At 46.2% G+C, this 16,691-nt stretch overlaps 1 protein-coding gene across 1 annotated transcript; it reads left to right on the top strand.

Annotated features, from left to right (window-relative positions):
• The first annotated feature begins 4,116 nt into the window (after positions 1 to 4,116).
• On the top strand, positions 4,117 to 14,393 carry LOC127188803 (scavenger receptor cysteine-rich domain-containing protein SCART1-like). The gene is given in 10 exon segments (XM_051145103.1): positions 4,117 to 4,186; positions 5,053 to 5,367; positions 10,430 to 10,735; positions 10,873 to 11,577; positions 11,654 to 11,968; positions 12,251 to 12,313; positions 12,391 to 12,705; positions 12,968 to 12,991; positions 13,581 to 13,718; positions 14,149 to 14,393. Coding segments are annotated over 10 exon segments (2,496 nt in total).
• The last annotated feature ends 2,298 nt before the right edge of the window (positions 14,394 to 16,691 follow it).

Genomic DNA, 16,691 nt, shown 5'->3' on the forward strand with positions numbered 1-16,691 from the left:
AGTCATAGGTGAGGGGAATAGGGTGAATTGGAAGGAAGGGAGGAATGGGAGTATAGAAGAGATGGGATAACAATTGAGATGTAATAGATGAACTAAAATAAATAAATTTTTTAAAAAACAAGGGGGGGATGGGGAATGAGGAAAAAGAACAACTGAAAGTATACAAACTCAATGGAACTGAATAACTCATTACGGAAAATAAAAATTAAAGTCAAAGATGGAAATCAAGAAAATTAAAAACTTGTTAGAATTGGATTGAAATTAAAGCACAATTCCAAACCTATGGGATTACAATTAGACGTTTCTGAGAGAACAAGTTTCACAGCACTAAGTGTCAGCATTCAAAAAAAAAAATTGGGAAGTTCTCTTATTAAGTATCTTAGTGGCAACATCTGAATGCTCTGGAACTAGAAGACATAATAACCCGCAGAGCAGGATGGCAGGAAATAAGCAACCAAGGCTGAAAAACGAAAACCAAGCAAACAAAAATATGAAGAATCAAAGAGACAAGCAGTTGGTTTTTTGAGGAAATAGTTTGACAAACCTTTGCCGAAATGAGCCAGAAGACATCAAAGAGAAGATCCAAATTAATAATATTGGAGATGAAAGGAGAACATGACAATAGAGTACCAAGGAAATCCTAAGCAGTCCATCAACTGGAGGACTTGTTTGATATTCAAAACTCACCAAAGTCAATTAAGTTCAATAAGTAATTTAAACAGACCCCAACACCAGTTGAAATAAAAGCAATAATTAAAGAAAGACTCCCAAACAGAAAAGGTCAGGCCAGATGGATTCAGGGCAGGCCTTAAAGAAAATTATGGCAACCCATCAAATTATCGTGCAAAGAGAAACTGAAGAATAGTTTCCTAAGTTATGTTTTTCAAAAGTCATATTGTTATGTATCAAAACACAGAACGCTGAGTGACTATGACACATAACTTCACAATTGCCAAAATAAAGAAAGAAAAGAAGGAGGAACAAAGGAAGAAGGAAGAAAGGAAAAAAAAAATTATAAGAAATACTTTTCTAGCCAAGCAAGTAAAAACATGTATAATAAAACCTTAAGAAACCGATGAAAGTACTAGCCCAAGGGGCAATGTCCACATGAAAGTCTTTTCACTTACCAGGAAACTGGGACAGAGGGGAGGACATCCTATTGGGACTCTAGATGAGGGAAGCAAGGGAGAAGACAAAGTAGAAGACCAGAGGGTCCTAGAAAACTATAAGAAGAACATTAATGATAGGCAGATTTGGGGTCACGGGGTCCCGCTCAAACTATGGCAACAGCCAGGACAATACAGAGCCCGTAAACTTCAAAACCACCTACCCAGATCTAGCCATGGGACAGGACAAGTCTTTACATTGAGTGGAGAGTGGGGTATGACTTTCTCACGTACTTGGTGCCTCACATTTGACCAATGTCACCCTGGAGGGGGAGACTGGTTGGCACTCGAGGAAGGCAAAGCAGTTTTACCAGAGAGACTTGAAAACACCCTATGAGATAGACGGGGGAGTAATCCCCCTCAGGCACAGTTATGGGGCGGGGGGGGGGAGTAAGGGAATGGAAGGGAGGGAGATGGGAGGATACAAGGGATGGGATAACAACTGAGAGTAACAGAATAATTATAAAAAAGGAAAAAAAAATAAAAAAAAGAAATCAGGAAAGAAAGTGAAGATTGCTCAGGGTTATGTATCAGCAGGAAATTACTGTTGTGAAAATGACCAGGCTAATCAAAAATTAATAGATTAATGCAATACCATCAGAATTCAATGCGTTCTTCATAGAAATTAAAACAACCCGAGACTAGAGAGGCAGGAGACGATGGGAAACCAAATGCTATTGTTCTGCTAAAGAGACCTGACAATAAAATAAACTCCTAAGGACATTCTATTCTGCGTATACCCATATGTAAAGGAATTTTTATTGGCCCGTTTCAATTGTTGTCCTGGAGGCTTATTTACCTCTACCAGCTAACCTAGGCCTAGTCCTGGAAAGTGCTAGCCCTCTGAGACTTACTGTTTAAATAAGCCTCAAACGCCTTTCACTTGTTCCTTACTGAGCTCTGGGTGGCGTGGTTCAAAACTCAGCGGTTCAGGGGCTCAAAAATCCTCACCCAGCTGACTTATTCAATCTGGCTTTCTCTCTTGCCCTGAATTGCTCTTCTCCAGCAATCTGCTGGAAGCTCCTGGCTCCTCATTCTCTGGCTTGTTCTGGTCTCAACCTATACTTAGCTTGTTCTCTCTTCATTCCCTCTCTCTATTTACGGTCCGCAGTAATCTCTTCCTTTTCCCTCTCTCATCTGTGTTCCTTTCCCCTTCGCTCTATTCTTGTGAGCATTGGGCACATCATTGTTTTGTCAAATCTTTCTCTGATGTCATCACTTGTCCCACTACTCAATTAGATATCACTTTAAACATGGTCGTCCTTCTACAAACTAACTTTACCATCATTGTTTGGGATTAAAGTCGGTGTACACTTAAGTTTTTCTTACCTGAAACTTGCTCTGTTGCCAGGCTGGCCCTTGAAAACCAAACACTGCTTGCGCGTCTCAGGGATTAAAAGGCAATGTTTGTATTCCAGATGGAAATGACAACAGCCTAGAAGGTTTTTTGGATGTGATCTCTTGCCCAGAGCAGCCAGGGTCTAAATTAAAAATTCCTCTACACTAATGTTAAATGTCTTGCTCAGCCAGCATCAGAGAGGCATCCTCTTGCTGTAGAATGGGAAACAGAGACACACCATTGAACAACGTGCGGAGTTAGAGACGTGGAACACTCAGGCTAAATGGGATGTGTTCATCGACCCCTCCACTCAGGGTTCAGGGGAACTGGGCTGAAGAGGAAGGAGAATTTTTTGTTTTGGAGCTCCCAACAAGACCACTCAGACCTAGTCTAAGACCTGATTGAAAACTGAGTCAGATGGTGGCTACAGCTCAGTATTTGTTATTTGGTATTCGGGGCCCAAGTGTATTCAAAAACCTTTGTTTAGGGTCCATTAATTGAAACAAGAAAACACATCCTGGCCCTGGAGAACCCAGGTGCCTTTCCCACTATGCTGTAAGCTAAGCAGATAGTTTACAAAAGCCATACAGCTAGCAAAAATAGGTCAGGACCAGTCATTACCAAGAGGCCCAATATCCTTGAGATGTTTTTAAGGCCCCACTGACAGTTACTGAACAACTTTCTCAGCAGACAAAAGTCAGCCAAGGTAACCACAATGGAGTCATCCATAGTCCGCTTCAAGTCCTGGTAAAAATAACGGGCCCAGAGGTGAGGGATGAGTCCAAGAAGACAATGGCTTCCCAGGACACAGAAGGACTGAGCCAAATAAACGAACAGAACGGTGATACACAGTGGGAGGTTGTGCATGGAGTCAAACCAGATGGCGTCCTGTGACTGAGACAGGAAAATGGAACAAGTGCTCCCCTTGAACCTAGAAAAATATTTTGCATTTAATATTTTTGCGTGTAGTTTTCTACAGTGGAGTCCATGGGGGTGTTCGTACACTTCATGGTAGTCCCCATGCCCAAAACAAACCAAAGTTATTTTTTTCTTTTTTTTGAGAATAAGTTTTATTTACTTATGTTATGTATACAGTGCTCTGCCTGCAAATACACCTGCAGCCAGAAGAGGGCACAGATCACATTATAGATGGCTGTGAGCTGCCATGTGGTTGCCTGGGATGAATTTGAGGACCCTCCTGGAGAGCAAGCCAGTGCCCCTTAACCTCTGGGGCCATCTCTCCAGACCTAAAAGTTTATTTTATAGACAGTTTTTTGGTCTTATAATTGCGTTGTTTTGGGAATCTTTTTTTCTTATTGGATCTCTGATTGTATTTTTGTAAATTTAAATTTATAATTAATTAATCAGAGTACAATCAATTGTTTATCCCATCACTTGTACATTCCTTTTCCTCCCTTCCGCCTGCTTTCACCATACTCCTCCCCGCCCTAGGTCTAAGACTGAGATGGACGCTCCTCCCCCGCACGATAAAAAAAAAAAAAAAATGGTCAATAGGCTATTCAAGTCTCATCTTGGTAGCCTGCTTATTTTTCTTGAGGCCATCAGGACACCAAATTTCATGTCAAAGTCAGTCCCACTCTCCACATAACCATGGAGAATGTCCGGACCATTGCCGAGATTCAAATAGGGGTTCGATGTTTACTCCCTGTGTTGTCTTTTGGTTAGTGCATAGTTTGAGCAAACCCCGTAGGCTCCTATCCACTGTCCACAATGTTCTTCTTGAGGGTTTTATAGGACCTCTGGGTCCCTTCGATTTCCCCTCTCCGAATATTTCTCTTACCGAGAGTCCCTCAGTAGGGTGTCCTCACATCGATCCCAATCTCCTGGTAGTGAAACTTTCATGGAACAGTGCTTTTGGCTAGTGCCAATTAGAAGTGAGTATATACCACGTGAGCCTTTCCTGGCCGTCTGGGTACTCCTCGTAGGATCACTTCAAATACATCCATTTGTCCACACATTTCGGGATGTTCCTTGTTTTTTTAATGCTGAGTAGTACGCCATAGGGTTAAAATGTACCAAAGTTTTCGTTATCCATTTTCTACTATCTGAGGGACATTTAGGCGGTTTCCATGGTTTCTGGCTATTATGAATAAGGCTGTTATGAACATGCTTGAGCATATGGCCTCTGGTTATGTGGTGAGGCATTTTCTGGGTATATTCCAAGGAGTGGAATAGCTGGGAAAGCCCTATTGCCAGTTAGGCTTCTAAGAGTTTTTTTTTTTTTTAGTGGCACACCTTTAAAGATTTTATATGTTTATTTATTTAGTATACAGTATACTATTAAGACAATATTTATGGTCAGAAACTGTGTGGGTTTCAAGACTCAAGTGAGGTGTGAAGGGAAGTTTCAGAGTCCTTGGTCTATAGGTCTCAGAACTTGCCTTGTAGGTCCAGATGAAGGCAAGTTTCCTGTCCCCCTGTACCATTCCTCTAGGGGACTGGGTGGCAGCTATCAGGTCATTTCACTCCAATGACCTGCATGAAGCCTGGCCTGACCTCAGTTGCTTCACCCATGTCTGTCCTCAGGTCACGTGGAAGCCCAGCTGCTAGGTGGTACACACCCCTGTGAAGGACGCCTGGAGGTTCTTCGAGGACTCACCTGGGGCACCGTCTGCTATGATGACCTGGACCTGCCCACGGCTCATGTGGTTTGTCGGGAGCTGGGGTGTGGCACCGCTGTATCCATACTCGGGAGTTCCCACTTTGGCCATGGATCAGGACCTGTGTGGACAGAGGCCTTTCACTGTGTGGGCAATGAATCACTGCTGTTCCATTGTCTGAGGGAGCCTGGACACCAGTGTGGCCATGATCAGGATGCTGCATTAATCTGCTCAGGGCAAAGTGAGTCAGGTCATAGTCTAGAAGGGTGTGGGTTGGTGGTAGCAGGACAAACAGTCCCAGTGATGAGCTGTGATGACCATGGATGGACAGCTCTGGGGGGTGGTGCTCAGGACCTGTGCCCCCTGTCCCAGAAGCTCCAAGACTTTATTTTGATGGTTCTCTCCTTTCACATGTTTGTTTTCCTTTTCTACCTTTGGGGAAATGACTACTCAGCTTTACCAAAGGTTTTAGAATAGGGGTCTGACTTTTGGGTGGTGGTATTGATGGTTTGGGATATTCTGTGTGGCAGACCTTGTTGGCACATGCCCCTAGCCTCACCATGTCCACTGTTTCCCTTTGTGAGGAGGTTCTTTCGTTTGCATAGTTCGACTTCACTTCATTCCAACCGGGTTTCTGCCTTGTGCTTTGCATTGGCATCACGTCTAAAGCTTGACTGCGCATGTCCAAAGCCCTGCAGCATCACCTCCTGTGTTCTGTTAGGACGGCTGTCCTTCAGCACGGTGTCCAGGGCTAGGATGGGCCTCAGGTTCACATCTGCTTCTGATGAGTGGAGTACTGACTCCATGTGAGCCCTGTGGATGTGCTGTTTCCTCAGCACTTTGCTTGAGACATTATTCTTCCTAGAGCAGCCACTGCCCCTTCTCTCACAGCAGGCCATGCGCGTGTGAGATGATGTCTGCACCTTCCATTCTATTCCATTAATCTCAATGTCTAGCCTCATGCCACAGCACAGAGCTCTGGTTCATGTAGCTTTGCTGTAAGTTTTGAAAGAGGAAAACTTATGTGGTTGCTTATATGGTTGTGAGTCTTTCAGAATCGTCATCTCTATAAGAATACTAGGATTAACTTTCTAACTTTCCAAGCAACTACTCGGGTTCTGATAGGGATGGCATTGTGTCTGCATACTTCTCAGACCAAGTCCTCAGCCCTTGATATGAGGCCTGTTCCTCTCTATGTAGGTTTTGCGTGATTTCTTTCTTTTTTTTAAATTTTTTTTATTAATTTATTCTTGTTACATCTCAATGTTTATCCCATCCCTTGTATCCTCCCATTCCTCCCCCCCCCATTTTCCCATTATTCTCCTCCCCTATGACTGTTCCTGAGGGGGATCAAGTCTCTTCTTGGCTACTTGCTGTCCTTCCTCTGAGTGCCACCAGGTCTCCCCCTCCAGGGGACATGGTCAAATGTGAGGCACCAGAGTACGTGAGAAAGTCGTATCACACTCTCCCACTCAACTGTGGAGAATATTCTGACCATTGGCTAGATCTGGGAAGGGGTTTAAAGTTGATTTCTTTTTAAAAGAGGCATATTACATAAAACATTTTCTGTGTCTAGTTAACATGTACTGAGTGTCTGTGTTTAAGGAGTACAGTCTGACATGGCAATACATGTTATAGCATGCACTGGCCAGGTCAGGGTAACTGGAGTATCTGTCACCTCAGACATAACTTCTTTGTTGACAACAGTCAGCCCCGTATCCACTAGCTAGTCTGAAATCTTCCACAAGTTCTAGTCAACCATGTGAGAGGACATTCTACGTTCAGTAGTTCCCTAATCCACAGTCTCTCATCTCCCCAACCCTCCCTTCTTGCCCCTAGTTGGGCAGCGTGCGGTTCTGCCCTGCCGGTCTCTCAGCTACTCAAATCTTCCTCATGTGGTGATAGAACTTGTGTTTTGTGTCCCTGGTGGTTGATGTATTTTGCTTAATGTCTTCTTCAATGGCAGAATTCAGCTTTTCCTTGGCTGAATTACCTATCATTTTGCACGCGCGCGGCGCGCGCGCGCACACACACACACACACACACACCCACACACACACACACACACACCATGCTTTCTTCATCAAGTAATTCTTTAAGAGTAACCCTCGGCTGACTCCACATCCCACTGTGAATATTGCTGAAATAGACACATAAGAGTCTTCGTCTTTTCCACATGCCCTCAAGTGCCTTTGGCTAGATTGCCCAGCAGCAGGCTGTGACCCTTGTTGTTGCCATTCTATTCCAGGGTTTCTTAGGTAGCCCCACATTGCTTCTTACTAATTCTTACTTACTAATGCTCATCCACACAAACATGTTAAAGTTCTCTACTTTCCTCGCCCCAAGCCTATTCACTATTTTCATGTTCTTAGTAATAACCACTCTAATCTGGGTGCATATCACCATTGTGCTAACTTTCCTTGAGGAAGAGTAGCATCAAATGCCTAATTATCCCAGACAGGACACTAGCAAGTCTAAGTATGGGGGAAAAAAAATCAAAGGAATATGAACAGATTGGAACCAAACAAAAGCTGAATCTTAGAGTCCCACTCTCAGGCAACGTTCCACTGCTTATGTACTGTAGTATCTCCCAAGGTCATCTGCAAGTGGAAGGAGGACAGCAGGTAGGAGTAAACAGTGGTCTCCCAGGTTAGACTCCTACGAGCCTTTCTTTGAACCAGGAAGAATGGATAAACCCATTTCTGTTACCATGGACCTGGTCACCACTGTTTTGATTCTGCTCATTAGCAGCTATGGCTACTGGGACATAGTAATTTCCACTCCAAGATGGTATCATGTTTTACCTAGAGGGAAAAAACTTCATACAAAATGACACCGATTTACTTAGCTTTGTGAATTCTTCCTCACATGCTCCCTCCCTCCCTCCTTCCCTCCCTCCCTCCTTCCCTCCCTTCCTCCTTCCCTCCCTCCCTTCCATTCTCCCTCACTCCTTTTCTCTGTCTCCCTTCTTTCCTAATATTTTATGAACCTTGGGAGGGATATGTCAATAATTCTTATCACATAATTTGATATGCTGTGATTTTATTTTCCTTTATTTTACAATTCATCTAAACATTAAAAAGATTTATAGTTTATCCATGTGCATTTTACATTTTCATCATTATTTTACATTAAATGATTGTATTTTTTTTACTATATTTGTATTTGTTTCACTTACCAATAAAAGTTGTGCTTTATCAAGGTGATGTTTCACTATTTCACAGCTTTTCCTAAGACCATTTATGGTCTTGTTATTGGTTCTGAACATCTTCATGGGTTTTAAGAGAAATCACAGTTCACCTTATTGTAAATCTCCAGAATGTTGCAAGTCACTTACCTTATTGCTGGCCTCAGGATATCTGACAGTTTGATTATAGTTTTTTTTTCTTTTTGAGAGAAGGTTTTGCCGTCTGTATGTAGTCCTGGCTGTTCTGGACCTAACTCTGTAGACCAGGTTGGCCTTAAACTCACAGAAATCCACCTGCCTCTGCCTCCCAAGTGCTGGGATTATAGGCCTGTGCCACCGTGCCCAACTAATACATTTCTTTCTTTTTAGAATCTCTGTGTTTTATTTGAAGGTTTCAATTTTGCAATATTTGGTCTTTATTATTTTTACTTTATTATTTATTGATAATAGAGTCTTCTCTCATATAATACACCCTGACCACAGTTTCCCTTTCCTTCACCCCTCCCAGCTCTCCCCTCTCCTCCCCTCTCCCCAGATCCACTCCCCATTTGTTTCTTCTTCAGAAAATTGCAGGCCTCCAAGAGATGACAGCCAAATTGTATCTTTGTTATTTAGTATGAAGACTTGACATCTGTATTATGCTATAGGATGGCTAAATCAAGCTGATTAACTCTTACATCACCTCACATAACTAACATTTATGTGTGGTGACAACAGTTACAATCTGCTTTCATTAATTTTATTGGGATGAATACAATGTTACTAACTATAGTCAGATGTACAATAGATGGGACTTGAGAGACTTGTGGCCTTTTGATCAACACCTCTCTAATCACTCCCAGGACTCTTCCAGAACCAGAGCCCTTGATAATCACAATTCTACTTAGAATCTGTGAGCTTGATGTTTCTTATGCCACATGTAAGTGAGGTCCTGTGTTAACTGCCGTTCTATCCCCAGCCTGTCAACTACCATGATGTGTTCACATTCGTCCATGCTGTTGAACATGACAGACTTTCCTGCACTGAAGGATAAGTGACACGTCACTGGGTATACACACCACAGTTTCTCTATTTATCTTTGAGAGGTGTCTTTGACTCTTATGAGCAGTGACCAATGTAGTTGTTTGAAAAACACACTCACCGTCTTACCACGCAGTGTTCACCAGTGGCTTCGGTACACTTCAGTGTGCAGCTTTTTAAATGTCACCTACTGGATGCATGCACAGCTTTCATTCAGGAATTTTTAGTGAGATTTACTTAAGTATTGGTTCTACCCTTTCCTTTGCCAAGATGTTATTCATAGATTCATTGGTCTGTTTAGAGGTACCGCAGAGCTCTCCAGAGCACTGATCATTTAGAAGAACACCAATGTGTTTACCTTCATGGTGCTTGGCTCTTCTGTTCTGCCTACATCTACTCTTGAATCCCTGCAGCCATTGCTCTAGAATCAGACGCTATCTACTCAGGCTCTGCTGCTTCTCTTTGGTTCACTTCATCCTCTTTGCCCGTTTGTTGAGCTTCCATTTACAGAGATATTGTCCATCGTCCTCACAGTTCTTAGTTCTTCTTGTGTGCCCATTCGCTTCGAACAGACTGAAGACATCAAGTCTAGGATTGCAGAGACCCTTTTTGTGTGATATGTGGCTTCTGGAATTTCTTTTCATAGGCAAACGGTTATTGAGATAATATGGAGACCAGGAGGGGGAAAAACCCTATTCTTTTGTAGACTAATTCTATGTTGTATCCTACTGACTAGAATCCAGGCCACTGAGTTGCCTATTGCTCATGCCTGCTTATGTGTAGCCAACACTGAGGGCATGTGTCTTACTAGAGATGTCTCATACCAAGTTCTGAGAAGTTTGATGTTTCCAGTTTTCCTAGCATGATCCCTGAGTTAGGGAGAAGAGAGGTGTGGGGGTAAGAGGATTTGGGGAGGAAGAAAGGCCAGGAGACTGGAGTTGCCTAGCTTTCAATACTTACATACAGTAAAGATATTCTCCTGCTCAGTCTTCGTGTGCCCAGTTTGACTATGTCCTATGTATAAGGAACTCACATTGTGTGTGGGTGTCTGCAGCTCTGAGTTTGGGAGGTGGCACTGATTCCAACTCTCCTTTAGAGTTCCGACTGGTCAACGGCAGCAGTAGCTGTGAGGGCCGCGTGGAGCTTTGGGTACAGGAGTCCTGGCAGCCCCTCTGTGCTGCCCACTGGGACTTAGCAGATGCCACGGTGCTCTGCCACCAGCTCAACTGTGGTTATGCAGTGGCCACACCCCAAGGTGGCCATTTTGGAAATGTGGAAGCTCCTATCTGGACAGATGTGTTTCACTGTGTGGGGACAGAGCCCCACCTGCTGAGCTGCCCAGCAAGCACCTTAGGGGCCCAGACATGTGCCCCGGGAAATTCAGCCTCAGCTATCTGCTCAGGTGAGTACAGGCAGCCTTGAGACTGAGAAGAAGGTAAGCAGGTCTGGTGGACAGAAATGTGAGAGGTTTGGAAGGGTAAGGAAGGCGCGGGTGGTCCCTGTGATGGTCCTCTGCCCTTCAGAGTTTCTTCCTGTCAGGTGCCCAAAATGCACTGCGGCTGAGGGATGGACAGAGCCACTGCGATGGTAGAGTGGAGGTTTTCCTTGATGGCGTATGGGGGCGTGTGCTGGACAATGCCTGGAACCTGTGTGATGCTGCTGTGGTGTGCAGGCAGCTCGGGTGCGGAGAGGCACAGCAAGCCTATGACGCTCCGGCTCCAGTCCTCAAGACAATCCCTGTGGGGCTGAGCATGGTGCACTGCTTGGGCTCTGAGACCCACCTGACCCAATGCAACGTGTCAATGTCTATGCTGGTGCACGCGGGAACACTGCGGGACGCAGGTGTCATGTGCTCTGGTGAGTGCGGGGCATCCACTTCCTCAGCCTTGTTCATGTAGTCCAGAGTGCCCTGACTGGATCTCTCCGCAGGGAGCTTGCATGTGCGGTTGGTAGCGGGCAAGAACCGCTGTGCTGGGCGTGTCGAAGTGTTCTATCGGGGCACATGGGGCACCGTATGTGATGATGCCTGGGACCTGCAGGACGCCCATGTGGTCTGCAGGCAGCTGGGCTGTGGCCACGCCCTCAGTGCCCCTGGGGCGGCTCATTTTGGAGCAGGAACTGGGCGCATCTGGCTGGATGAACTGGGCTGCCTGGGCGAGGAGGCTGCTCTGTGGGAGTGCCAGTCAGGAGGCTGGGGCCAACAAGACTGCGGGCACAAGGAGGATGCGGGCGTGGTCTGTTCAGGTGGGTGCCACAGGTCCCATTTGATATGTCCAGCCCTCCCTAATTCTTCCTGGCTGACTGGCCCCTCCATCTGCAGAATTCACTGAGGTGAGGTTGCAAGAACACAGCCAGCCATGCACAGGACGCCTGGAAGTTTTCTACAATGGTACCTGGGGTGGTGTCTGCCAGTCCCTGAGTGCTGCCTCCCTGAGAGTTCTGTGTGGACACCTGGGTTGTGGATCCCAGGGGCAGCTGTTGGCCAGGCCAAGGAACTCATCTAAGCTGGAGACTGTCTGGTTGAAGTCCATTCAGTGTAGGGACAAGCATGACAGGTCCTTGTGGCAATGCCCCTCAGCGCCCTGGGACAGGCATTCTTGCACCAGTGGAGAGGAAGCTTGGTTGGTGTGTGCAGGTGAGCTGTGCTGTGGGTTTTGAAAAGGTGCCACTGACACTCTAGGCTGGGTGTGGCTCATGTGGAACCATCCCAGGTTCCAGTTGCTTCCTGCTTCTCCTCAAGATGGCTCACAGGGGGAACAGTGTGTAGAATTCTCAGGCTTTGTGGATATTCTTTGAAACCCAGAGATTCTCTTTCTCCAGTTAGGGGGAGACAGAAAGCACACGGAAAAGAAAGTATTTCTTAGATTTTAGGTTCCTGAGCTGGTGGCCTTGGAATAATTCTTAATTTTCCATGCAGGAAAGACAGAAGTTTCTCAGGATATAGAGCAGATGTCCAACTGCTCAGCTCTTAGCTGCCCAGGTAACTCTCCCTCCATAAGGATCCCAAGAACCCTTGACCCAGAAAGCATCATTAATTGATTGTCCACCCCTTTCCAGAGGAAGGTGCAGTTCGTGTGTTTGGGGGTGAGGATGGCTGCTCTGGACGAGTGGAGCTCTGGCACAGAGGTTCATGGGGCACGGTGTGTGACGACTCCTGGGACCTGGCAGATGCAGAAGTTGTGTGCCGGCAGCTGGGCTGTGGCCCCGCCATAGCTGCCCTGCAGAATGCTGCCTTTGGTCCTGGTTCAGGGCCTATATGGCTGGATGAAGTGGGATGCCGAGGCAGTGAGAGGACTCTGGGAGCCTGCCAGACCGAACCATGGGGGTACGGAGACTGCTCCCACAAGGAGGATGCCGGTGTGCGCTGCCTGGGTGAGTGAGGCAGCAAGCAGTAGTGGGAACATTACCAGATTGATTTTTTGGGGAGGTGGGCTAGTTTCACCCTCATTCTGCTCAGACAAATTCTTGAGCACAGAACTTCAACATTCAGGGTCCCATTGGTGACCCAGGGACAGGCTGCTACCCTCAGTCTTGTATAGCTCCTACCAACCTACTGGCTGCCACCCTCAAAGTATAGGCCCATCTGTGCTGTTGAGGGTTGTTGACACTTCTCCAACCTCTGTTTCTTTTGCAGCTATCCCTGGGACCATGGCATCAGGTAAGTGGCTCTTTGTTAATCCTTTTCTCTTCTTATCCGTCGTTACCTGGACAGCTGGCAGTGGTACTCTTTTCTGACCTTTCTTGAGAACCTCTGAGACCACATGCCATGGGTGCACCTTCTGTATCATGTGTGAACCCGGGGGGACTGGACTTCTAGTCTGTGGTGGAAACTGCTTATCTCTCCTGTGCCTGCTGGATGGGAAGTCATAGGGGACCAAACTGCCAGGTCACCAGCAGCCACTTCTAGGAGCCTTTAACTTGGGCATTGCATGATTTTACCTGACTATGCTGTATGCCATTGGATAGCACCTCTAGAGCAGAGGTGAGGGAAGCCAGTGATGACACTCACATGGACTTTCCCCCTCTGTTAACCTGGGCCTAAGCACTGGGGCTCTCTTTGCTAGGGCACCTTTCCCTGTAAACACAGATCGTCTCATGTGAGCAGCTACCTGTCAAAGTAACATTGATGCCAAGCTGTCCCGAGCTGCCCATGGGGAGGCTGACATCATCCGTGTTCATCTTCAGCAAGTCCCAGGCAGTGCGGGTACATGGTAGCTACATTCTTTACCTGGTTCTGCACTCCACAGGCAATTCTCTGGCTCCTCCACCTGTTCCTGAGGCCTGGACCCTGCCTATAACTGCCTCCATAGTCCTTGGCTGCCTCCTGGGCATAGTTCTTCTGGCCCTGACTGTTCAGTGGTGTCACAGCAGAGCCATCAGCATGGGTAAGGAACAAAGATGTTGAAACAGGAGCCTGGTGACATTCCAGCCACCACAGGCCCCCTCTGATCTAATTACTATCTCTAATGCTCGCAGTCCTTCGTGATAGCCAATCCTGAGTTAGTATCTGGAGATCCCTGAGTTATTATGGTCTGGAGGAGCCTGGGTTTGTCTACTGTGTCTCTCACCATCGCTTGTGCTCTCCTGAAGTGAGGTCCTTCAGAGTTGATATGTGGAGCCAGGACCAACAAGTCCTGCACAAGACCTTTGAACACTGTGTGTCCTGAGAAGTTGGTGTCCCAGTGATGGTGCCTGTGGTCAGAGGCTTTTCCCTGTGTGTGGGTTCTCAGCATGCACAGGAGCCGCAGGAACCAGAGATAGTGGATGAGCCTTTAGCTGTGCTTGTTTTGGAAAGTTCTGGTGTGATCTCTGCAGGTTTTGGAGCAACAGGGCAGCCCTCAGATGCTGTCTATGAATACATTGAAACAGTCCCTATGGATGAAACAGCAGAGGAGCCAGCAGCATCCCAAAGTCCAGTGCAGGATGAGGATTATGATGATGCAGAAGAGCTCAAGGACAGCCCTGGGGAAGATGTGGAGGCTAGGCAACTGCTGAGCCTGATTGGTGTGTACCTCTGTTCCCTGAGTCTGGAGCATCCTTTGGCTGTTCTGCTCTCATAAAGGGGTTCTTTTGTGACCATTGCTAGCATTTAAAGGATCTGAGATATGCTTCTCTGAGTCCCAGGCCCTCACTTCTGTTTTTGGTTTAGATTGCTGCCCTTTTAAGGATGGTCTTCAGAGCTTTCTGCCGAGTGGACATGTAATCAGCTTGGGCTTGGCTCTTCCTTTGGGCCCTGTCTGAGTTGTGCATAATATCCTATTAGCACCCAATTCCTGATGTCTGCCAGAGAGATTTGAATGGCCTGGGGAGTATAGGTTTAATGTAGTAATCAATTTCACTGTCACACAATCCATTTTCTCCAGTCATAGTCCACCCTGCTGTGGCTGTGCTCTGCAGCAGAGAATTGGAAGCTGGAGGTGGCTGGTACTTAGGATTCCAGAGGTCACAAATGGGTCTCTCTCTCTCTCTCTCTCTCTCTCTCTCTCTCTCTCTCTCTCTCTCTCTCTCTCTCTCTCTCTCTCTCTCAATGTAGATGGGACTGCTTGCTGCCGGAATGCTGACGTTGATGCTGAAGCTGAGATGGAAGACTGCTGACCCCTATCTCAGCACCAGATGACCTTGCACTGGCCTTGAGGTCATATATCTGTCCAAAGACTATAGTCTCTCCTGTTCCCATTTAACCAGACTGATATCATTAAAATTCTGTAAATTTATAATTAATTGTCACTCCTCCTTAAAGCTGTCATCACATTCAACCATAAAACTGTTCTTTTCTGAGCCTCGGTCACTGCCTGACCTTGGACTTCACTCATGTGAGCAGATTTTGTGTGTTTCCTACCTCTCCTTTTTATTACAGTCCTTGTGAGAGACAACTGTCCTTCTGATAGCATAGATGATAATCTTCCTGTCACTGCACTCATGACTTGCTCCCAGCATATGACGGATGGGATACTGATGCTGTGACTAACGCCTAATGACCATGTTTTCAGAGACAATGTCTTAGTTAGTGTTCTATTGCTATGAAGAGACACCATGACCATAACAGCTCTTATAAAAGAAGGCGTTTAATTGGGACTTCTTACAGTCTCAGCGGTTTAGTCCATTATCCTCATGGTGGGAAGCAGGTAGGCAGACATAGTGTTGGGGAAGTAGCTGAGAGTTCTATATCCAGAAGGCAGCAGGAAGAGAGAGATACTGTGGGCTTGGAATGGGCTTTTTGAAACCCAAAAGTCCACCCTCAGTGACACAATTTCTCCTGCAAGACCACACCTCCTAACCCTTTCAAATAGCACCACTCTCTGGTGACCAGGTACTCATGGGGCCATTCTCACTCAAACCACCACAGACTAACACAACCATCTGTCTTTATCCAGGCACCATCTACAGCCCAGGCCAACCTAGAGCCATCTTCCCCACCAAACCTATCACAACCTGCCGGTGACCATTGCTAAGGAACTGAGGTTGAGTTTGAGATCTCTCAGAAGCTGGGAACTTCAGACATCGCAGCTTCAGAACTCCTCCACTGGCACTCTGTGCAGCTTTTATTCCAGAAAGCTCAGAGTGAATCCAAAGCAGGGACAGACTGATGAAGAACAGGAAACTTGAAGTAGCAAAACTTCTGCTGTAGAGGATTTTACTACTAAGCTCACTTAGGAATACGGGGTCACACAAAGTAGAATTTAGCTAAAGGAGCACTGCCTCCAATGTGACTGGGAGATAGTAGTTTACTGACCAGGCTTCTTAGAAATCGTAGGAAGGAACATTCTGTGTCATAGTTGGAGTTTAGGGTTGCCGAGAAGGTTTCTGCTAATGTTTGTTCACCAAGACTGACCTCCAATTAGGCTCCAGACCCATAGAAAGGAGACAGCTCTGACTCACAGGCAGCCATTAGCCCATCCTCTTATCTAAGAACACGCCTCTGAGGGGCAGCCTAGGGTCACAACCACCATTAAGTCCTGGTCTGTCATTAAATACCCCGAGCTTATATCATAAAGAGCATAATTCTGCCATGTGGGTAACAACTGTAAAAGAACAACTCAGGTGCACTTAAGAAGCAGTTCTGGCAATATCTTTGTTGTGTCCATCTCCCATTTGCCCAAGTGTCCAGACTTGCAGTTTCCTGTCTATTGGCCAGGAATCACCCTTCATCCTCTAGGAATGCCCCTTAACCCTCCACCAAAGGTCACCCACCTCAGGCAAAGGCATCTAGTTTCTAGGCAATCCAGACATCCACTATCAGCTCAGACGCCCACCCTGCTGACTGTCATACAAAATCTGCTTGGTGCTCTTCTCCCTGCCTTGCCCCCTTCCCCCAGATAACCTCAGCAGTTCGGTCTTAAATAAACCTTTCTTTCCAC

The sequence above is a fragment of the Acomys russatus genome, chromosome 5, assembly GCF_903995435.1.
Source record: "Acomys russatus chromosome 5, mAcoRus1.1, whole genome shotgun sequence".
In the NCBI taxonomy this organism is placed as follows: Eukaryota; Metazoa; Chordata; class Mammalia; order Rodentia; family Muridae; genus Acomys; species Acomys russatus.